At 37.5% G+C, this 8,462-nt stretch overlaps 1 protein-coding gene across 1 annotated transcript in view; it reads left to right on the top strand.

Moving 5' to 3' along the window:
* Positions 1-5,520: 5,520 nt before the first annotated feature.
* LOC140157676 (uncharacterized) overlaps positions 5,521-8,462 on the top strand; it is a 296,536-nt gene continuing 293,594 nt past the window's right edge. Inside the window, exon 1 of the mRNA XM_072180916.1 lies at positions 5,521-5,715. Within this exon, the coding sequence (XP_072037017.1) occupies positions 5,610-5,715 (106 nt within the window). The 5' untranslated portion in view covers positions 5,521-5,609. The remainder of the gene's footprint in view (positions 5,716-8,462) is intronic.

Here is an 8,462-nt window from a genome sequence, read left to right as displayed (position 1 = left end):
TTTGACATGAGTTGTACCATCAACAAGCCTGGTTAAGGGGGTACTACACCCCTGCCCAATTTTGTGCCAATTTTTGTAGTTTTCTCAAAAATTATAGCGCATTGGTGACAAGTAAGATATGTATATTATAGGGCAAGGACTACAATTACTGCAATTGAAATTTTATTTCAGCACAGACAACAGTTGTGGAGTTACAGTCCAAAATGAAGGAAAACCAATATTTGATCAATAAATCAATAACTACTTGCTTTGAGTTACTGAATTTTCAGTACAGTAGTTGTAGTCCTTGCCCCTATAATATACATATCTTAGTTGTCACCAATCTACTATAATTTTTGAGAAAAATGCAAAAATAGGCACAAAAATGGCCAGGGATGTAGTACCCCTTAACAGTATGCATACTATTGTTCTCATTTGGAAAACAAAGGCCACGCACAGTATTGTTACTGTGCGCTTGCCTTGTAATGGTGCATCCAACTGAAATCATGATACCTATTTCACCACAGCCCATTGCAATAATGCACAGGTAAATCAGAAACATGTGCTTGTGGATTTAACATGGATATGAGACACATCCCTAATTTAACATAGTTGAGCTGTTTTCAATGAGGTTTATCTTGGTTTAAAGTCATAATGTACGATCTTATAATATGAATTTGGTTATTTTTTTTTTCAAACCTGATTTTTTTGCATATTTGTAATGTTTACACATGTCACAACTTGCACCTAAATGGAATCAGCCAAATGTTGTTGTGTTTGTAGGTAAACAGAGCAAAGTTCGACATAAAGTCATAATTCAAGAAATAATATGACTTTATGTCCGCCCATAGAACTGCGTGTTTTAAAAACGGCCAAAATAACAAGCAGTGTTTCTTTCACGTTACCTCGTTATTTCAGCTCAAAATGGACAGAAACCATTCCCGATCATTATTACTAGTATTATTTCAGCATTTTGAGTATATAATGACAAATTTAAAATTTGAAGGAAATCGTACATTAAGCCTTTAATGGGGTTTAAGTCCTGCAAAGGTCATGGTGGATTCTGCTGTAGACATATGACTGCATAATGTAGCGAAAAAAAAGTATATTATATGTGAGTGTCGATAATATATTTCTGCTAGATATTGTATGTAACATATTATCGATTTTTCGTCATCAAACATTCGTTAGAACTTAAACATTACTGAAAATAGAATGGCAATAGATTAAATAACGTACATATTGTACATACAATATTGTACGTACAATACTCGGAGTCTGAAGCCCGCTTAATACTCTTCTACATATAAAATCATTAAAACGCTCTAGTCTTTGTTTGCTTTGGCTAAATCCTGTTCAAGTGGTGCATTACAATTGCATTGTATTTTGGCTGGGTATGTATAACCAACGCACTGAATGGTCTATTGTTCTATTGTTTCCGATTTGAGCGCTGACATATTGGAAAATGTTGCCAATCAATATTCATGAGAGTGTACATTCAACGTCCAATTTTCGAAAATGGGTGACTTGTGCTTGGCAGGTGTAAAATACATCTGACTGGGCGTTTTAAATACGTAACGCATAAAGGCATTGACATCATCGAATGGCTGCCTATAGTGCTGTTAGTGTTAGGCCTATGTGGGGGGGGGCTGTGTTTAGTTTCTATAATAATTATTATAAGGCCTACATTTATTTGTCATTCCTTTCTCTGTACTTATTCTTTCCTTGCTAAAGTATCATTCCATCATCGTATCTCCCTTCCCTTCTCCTTCACCTCTTACTTTTTGTCCCCTCTCATTCCTATCATTTTCCTTACCTTTCTATTTATTTACTTCTATTTACTTATTTTTCCTCTTTCTCTCTTCCTCCAGTCCCCCTCTCATTCTTCATATCCCCTCCTCCACCTCTTCCTCCCTCATCCCCACCCAAGACCTCTCACAGAAGACATCCCCCTTCAGTACGCCACTGTTTATGACATTCTCCTTCTTAAAATAAAATAAAATGTCAATTTGTGAAACAACTATTTTATACAGGCCTATACCGGTATACTTATTATATGTTACATACGTAGCTATTACCATTATACAGTACTATAGACATGCGGACATGGCAGCCTTGATGTGTAATCATTCAGCAAGCGCATTCAATTTATTTAAGCACCTAAAGTCAGTGGGGAGACAACGAACTGTACATCAGCGGCTAATGTGTGCTTACGGCTACTCAATCACACCCTTGGGTTTTATGGTAACAAAGGGTACTTTTTGTTCCAGTAGGCGCTTTCACGCGACTTTCGTTTAATCACTTATTGACAGTAGCCTGCTAGGTAAAGCGTTAATACACTGTCGGGTCAGCTTACCGATTTAATGGCGGAAGCCCTTTGTCCCAAACAAAAGGTAGGCCTACCTTTCGATGAATAGCTTGTCAGATTTCAAATCGGCACAAGTGAACAATGCGTTACATAATCTATTGCTTCTCCATCTTTAATAGCTCCATTGTATAACCAACAATTAACAATGAGAGGACATTCCTGTTCCTGTACCTCGTTGACTCGGGGATGATTTGAAATGATAACTTTATTACCAGCAAATTGGAAAAAGAGACACATATAGAACCAAAAAGGGTACCATTTCTGGATATCGTTTGAAATCAAATGATATACTATTTTAAAGCATATGATATAGGGGCCTATATTTTCCCGGGATATTTTCTAAACACGAAATAAAACAAAATTGACCGGGGGCCGAGTTTACGGCTGATTCGTAGTGTCCAGTCACATATATTTTATGCATTGACTTTGAATGTCTATTCAGTATCGAAGTTACGTAATGTTACTATGTCAACGGGATCACGCGCTAGAGTAATGAACCACGATCGAAATGATCACCACATAAAGTATATGGCACTCGAAGGCATACCAAAGTAGCGTGATCCGGTAACCAAGAGAATTACGTAACCACTTCGATGCTGAATTGCGACCCAATTAAAGGTTACATGATGCAGTCATGTCTACAGTAGAATTCATCTCGACCTTTGCAGGACTTAAACCCCATTAAAAGCTATTAAACCAAGATAAGACTCATTGAAGTAGCTCAACTGATTAAATCAGATCTTCTCTGGTTGTGTACAAGTGTCTGTTTTCAATGTGCGACATCGCAATAAAGCTGGTATTACAGCTTCAGTTGGGTAACCGATTATAAAGGAAACGAAAGGAAACAATGGTATGTGTACCATTGTTCACGAAATGACACAAAGACCTGCTTTTGTTAGCCAGCATTCTTCAAAATGAGCAACATAATGATTGTTGACTTAACACAGTTTGGAAATAATTTCTTCATATTTTTGGTGTTATCTGTCGTTTATATATCCTTCCTAAAACACAAAAGTACGACCCTCTCCAAACATCTAAATTAGCTAAAAATTTAGGACATGTTACAAAACTTTATTTTCTAGAACCTATTTAGAATAATTTAAATGTAGCTTTTACCGTTTTTTTTGTGGCATCCTTCAGAAGTGAGCGGTCCGATACCAATATTTTCGGTCAAATCTCCATTCAATTAACACGGGGAGTTGGCTAGCTATGCCTTGCCCTCACTCATATTTTACAAAAGTACGACCATTTCTGAACATCTAACCTAGCTGTAATTTTAGGTCATGTTAGAGAAATATATTTGCTAGAAGTTTTGGAGAATAAATAAAATATTGGCTGGTTATTTTTCACACAGTGATGTTAACTAGGCAAGTGTCCATTCTCCCAACATACATCATTTGTTGAGGTCACACGTCAATGGTGAGAGCACTGTGTATTGTGTATAGGAAAACGGACAGTAACTGCAGTATGAAAAGAGATTATTTTAAAAACGGTAATAATTGGGTTTCTATCTTATAACCATATTTGCCATCAAAAAATGAAAATTTCAAAGATATTTCAATTTGTCGGCGATGAGAGAGCCAAAAGTGACCATTCCTTTCATGTTAATGCCAAAATAGCACAATTCCAATAGCACGGTCATGACATAAATCGACAATTCGACAGGAACTTTTGTTTTGAAGTAAGAATAAAATCGAGTATTTGCAGACGGAAACACAGAACAGACTTTTTTCTTTGCAAATTGATCAGTTTCCGACAAAAATCTCAACTTTTTGGCGCTTAAAACCAGGTATCCATCATCTCGCACACCACTAAATAAAGTCCCATTGAAATACACGTAAATATACATGAAAGTAAGTTTGTTTTTCTACACAATGTAAAACCATTTTTCATAGTTTGATGGCACCAATGTCTTAAATTAAGGTTTTTGGAATCAAGTTTAGAGTCAGACTAAAGGGTGTCTCCAGCAATCACAACATGATGTTAGAAAATTAATTACCAAGCACAAATCACGTGGTTTTATTTGAAAGAAACTCATATTGACCATAAAAACGAATTCGGTCGATTCACAATACGATGCGCCTCCAACGGTAGCTGGGGAAAGGCCGAAATACGCAGTGTATCATGGGAAAATGTCGACACCCAAAGCCCGCGTAATAGGAATTCAACACGGGAACATGTCATTGTGTGTGTAAATGTCAATATAATTACGTTCACGCGAATGTACACTTACAGAAGTTTACAATAATTGTAGTATATCCATTTTCGATATATTGATCACACGGAATCCTTTGTGAAGCTGTTTTCAGCATTATTATTATCATACTTGCGTAAAAACCCAATGGTGGCTAGGAAGGCGATATCGCCCCTAAAGGTCAAAGTTTGGACTAGCAAGAGCAACCGTTGGCGGCGCATTGTATTGTGAATCGCGAGAATTAATACAGCCGTCTCTCAATACGGGATTTTCGAAATTCCCTGGCACCGAAACGGTGCAATGACGTCCTAGTAATATAATGGAGACTGACAACAATTGAGCATAAATAACTATGACGTCATTGCACTAGACAACCTCGGCACGGCAATTTTGAATATCGCGTTGAGAACCGGCTGTTTTTATTCGTTTTCATGGTGTCAAACCATGTGATACGTGCTTGATAATTTTCTAACATTCAGTGATTGCTGGAGACATCCTTAACTTTTGAGCTATAGGGCTACGGGGACCTCTACAGCACCACCCTTATTTTCAGCTTATGTTATTATGCTCTGTTTCAGGAAGTTTCAATCATTTGAGCCCTAATATCCTGAACTGGCGTGGTTGACAACTTCGAAAGTATCAAAAGAAGAACCGGATATCAATGTTGTTCAGATGAAACTCGGGATAACACGTACGTGTGCGTGCTGATGGTGCAGTATTACTATAAACAGGAATATGAGACAACATAGGCCTATCATTTAAAGCAGAACCGGATTTCAAAATGATTTTAACAATAACACTATAGGAGGAACTATCATTATGAGGTATCTTATGACATACTGTATAAGGCATCCCGATGCATGAAGCCCGATTGGCAGTTACGTTTAATAACTAATATCAATGCCAATTCAGTAAATTGCTGGCAACACCACGTGTTTTTATTTTCGGTATTCTGACTTCCTCCTGGCTCCATTCCTAAATTTCATGTAGTTACTCGTTCCTCCGCCAAGTCAGTGCAATTAAATAGTACCGGTAGTTTGCTCTGTGTTTGGTTGTATACATGGAGTAATGGGTTGTAGCTGCCACTTAAACAAGATGGGTATATCTATGTACATCTTAATAGTTCTATCGTGTACCTTTGGATGGACTGCTGTATTAAGTGAGACAAACGAAGGTAAGAGACGGTAATTGCGATATGGTATATATCATTCAAATGAGTTTTACAAATATCATGATAAAAGGGTAAATCCGTCGGAGCGCACAAAATATTCCGGGGGTCGCTTAGAATAAATTTTTCATCCTCGAGCAGAAATCCGCGGGAAAGGGTATTGGAAAGGGTGCCTTCTTTCTTTGAACAAGTTCATTAGGAATGTTGATTTCAACCATGGATTTTGTTTGTTTCTAATAATTCTTATGTAAAATGATGCACTAACATTTTGAGTGACGTTTCACCACTACGCTAGTGCTTTCATCAGACAGGCAACACATCACATCAGACTGTTTCCTTTTATGGACGACAGGAAGCACGGTGTAGGGCGTGATGAGTTAGTCAAAGATTTTGTGCGCAGGCCCCTCGTCCTCGTTTGGCCAAAAATTGACAAGGCATTGGATTGTTCCAGTTTGCATCCTAAATCCACATTAGACCCCTAATTTTATTTACGAAATCAAAAGATTAGATTATCATAACAACAAAACGGTAATCTTTTGTCGGGTCTAATGTGAAAATTACATAAAAATATTACAGTTTTTACAGAATAAATTTTCACTTAATTCCAAAAAAAAATGGGGTATATAAGATTGAAATAAATTCTCTACTATTCTATACTAGATCAATTGTGACGCAAGTTGTTAGCAAAAATTGTTGTGATAGATGTACAGTTAATATTCATATATTCCATTACCTATCTGATGGTACAGTTTTTACACAGAAAATATTTATTTGAAAAACCTGCCACTCGGCTTTTTCCGGAAAGGTTACAGGGTCGCCGTGACCTGTGCAATAATTACAATTAAAATTTTTCTTATTCTAACAGCAAGCGTTTCTAAAATGCAGTATGGCGAAATGTGGTGTAGAAGATGAGATCATCAATTCACACGATGTGGTGGCGCTATTTACCAGTACCCCTATTGATCTCACTCTTCATGTTCTCCGTGAAAAAATAGTGAAGATAAGACTTGAAAAACAGAACTCCTCACTGCCAATGACATCATCGAACTCACAAAATTGCAACGGTTGCCTACTTTAGCTACTCGGATGATATTTACCGCCAGCAGTGCGGTATGACTATGGGTATAATTGAAGACCGAATTAAAAAGACTAGTTTGCGTATGGCGTCCTGTCAACTAGACCAAAATGCCGTACTGCGCAGTTCAGCAACCAATCACGCCGCGCCTTTGCCCTGACGTCAGACGCAAACTAGTATTTTTAAGTCGGTCTTCAATTATAGTCCTCTCAGTTTCCTCGCATGTAATATATATATTCATGGAGTGGCTGGAACAGAAAGCCATTTCAACGGCACGGTACGTAGCTTGTCCCCTGCGTCTTAGGAAAATAATAGATGACGCGTGATCCTCACGTATGGACATGGAAAACACTGTGACAATACGTAGTGTATTGTCACGGTGAAGACCGTGCTTGGAAGAGTATGCTGTATGCTAGCATACGTATTGTCACGGTGTATACCGTTGTCAAAATACCACGTACTTTAGTACAGTAATAATTGAAGCTGAATTTTTGTATATAACAGGCCATTGCGAAATGCGAAATTTTAAAAATTTACCCTATTTTGACCCAATACATGGTGTTTTTCGGCTAATGCACAGGGCAATTTTGGGGGCCCCAAAAATTTGGGGGCCCATCTGGCCCAATGGTAAATCCGGCCCTGGGTGGACTTTCATTGCCAAATTGTCAGTATTACAAAGAATTCTACACAGTAATCTTTGTTTGACTTGTTTGTACATGATGAGTACTTTGAGACAATTTTCGTTGAATTCGGAGCGGTTTTAATATTTGACCCCATTTGGCTCAAACAACTGACCATTCCAAGTTTTGCCCTTTTGGACTATAACTCAAGAACGGTATGTCGCAGGTAAATCAAACAATCAAACAATACCTTTTCTGAATCCTTGAAATGAGAGGAATACTTTGAAATTTGACCTTTGATCTTGAATATAACCAGGGTGCCGAGAATGTTTTTGAATGTGTTATAGTAGGGCTAGGTTAAACAGCCTTTTAAAAAGGGTGATGTTTCATATTAGGGAACAGGCTTATTTGATGCAGTATGATCTCCTGAGCATTTTGACACCATTTTCATCCAAATCGGCCAAAAAATGAGTTGGTGCCGGCTAAAACAAGGATTTGGACAGGGGGTCCGCAGGGGGGCTGAAAATCAATATTTTCAACAACAATCATTATTATATGCCTAATTCTGTTCAAGTTGGTGCTGATTTGTATGTAATTGATGTCTAGAATTCCATTTATGAAAGTTGCATAAAAATTGGAGTTGTCGTTTTCTTAAAATGGCTGTTTTACGTCCAAATATGGATGTGAGGGCGCTTTGCATAAAACACGCACACGTTCTTTTCACAACAAATTTTAATGACGCCATCTTGAAGATAATTACATGTGGCATATCCTCAAGAAATTTGGGCATTATAATGCTTTTCGTTTGACCGTGGCACCATTTTTCGTATATATTCTCAGGAAGCCTTCCATTGAAACGTACACGTTTTAAAGTGCATTGACCCCTGTACAGTTAAATGGGCGCATTCTATGAAATATTCAAATGGCTGCCAAAATCAAACCGTACTATGTAAACCGTTCAAATTTCTTTCTTGAGCAGGTATTAACTATGATTATCTTCATAAATATATCATTGAAATTTCCGTTTGAAAGATCGTTTGCATGTTTTATGCAAAGCG

The sequence above is a fragment of the Amphiura filiformis genome, chromosome 7, assembly GCF_039555335.1.
Source record: "Amphiura filiformis chromosome 7, Afil_fr2py, whole genome shotgun sequence".
Classification (NCBI taxonomy): domain Eukaryota; kingdom Metazoa; phylum Echinodermata; class Ophiuroidea; order Amphilepidida; family Amphiuridae; genus Amphiura; species Amphiura filiformis.
The sequence above is the reverse complement of the archived record's forward strand: the minus strand, read 5'-3'. Positions and strand labels throughout refer to the sequence as shown.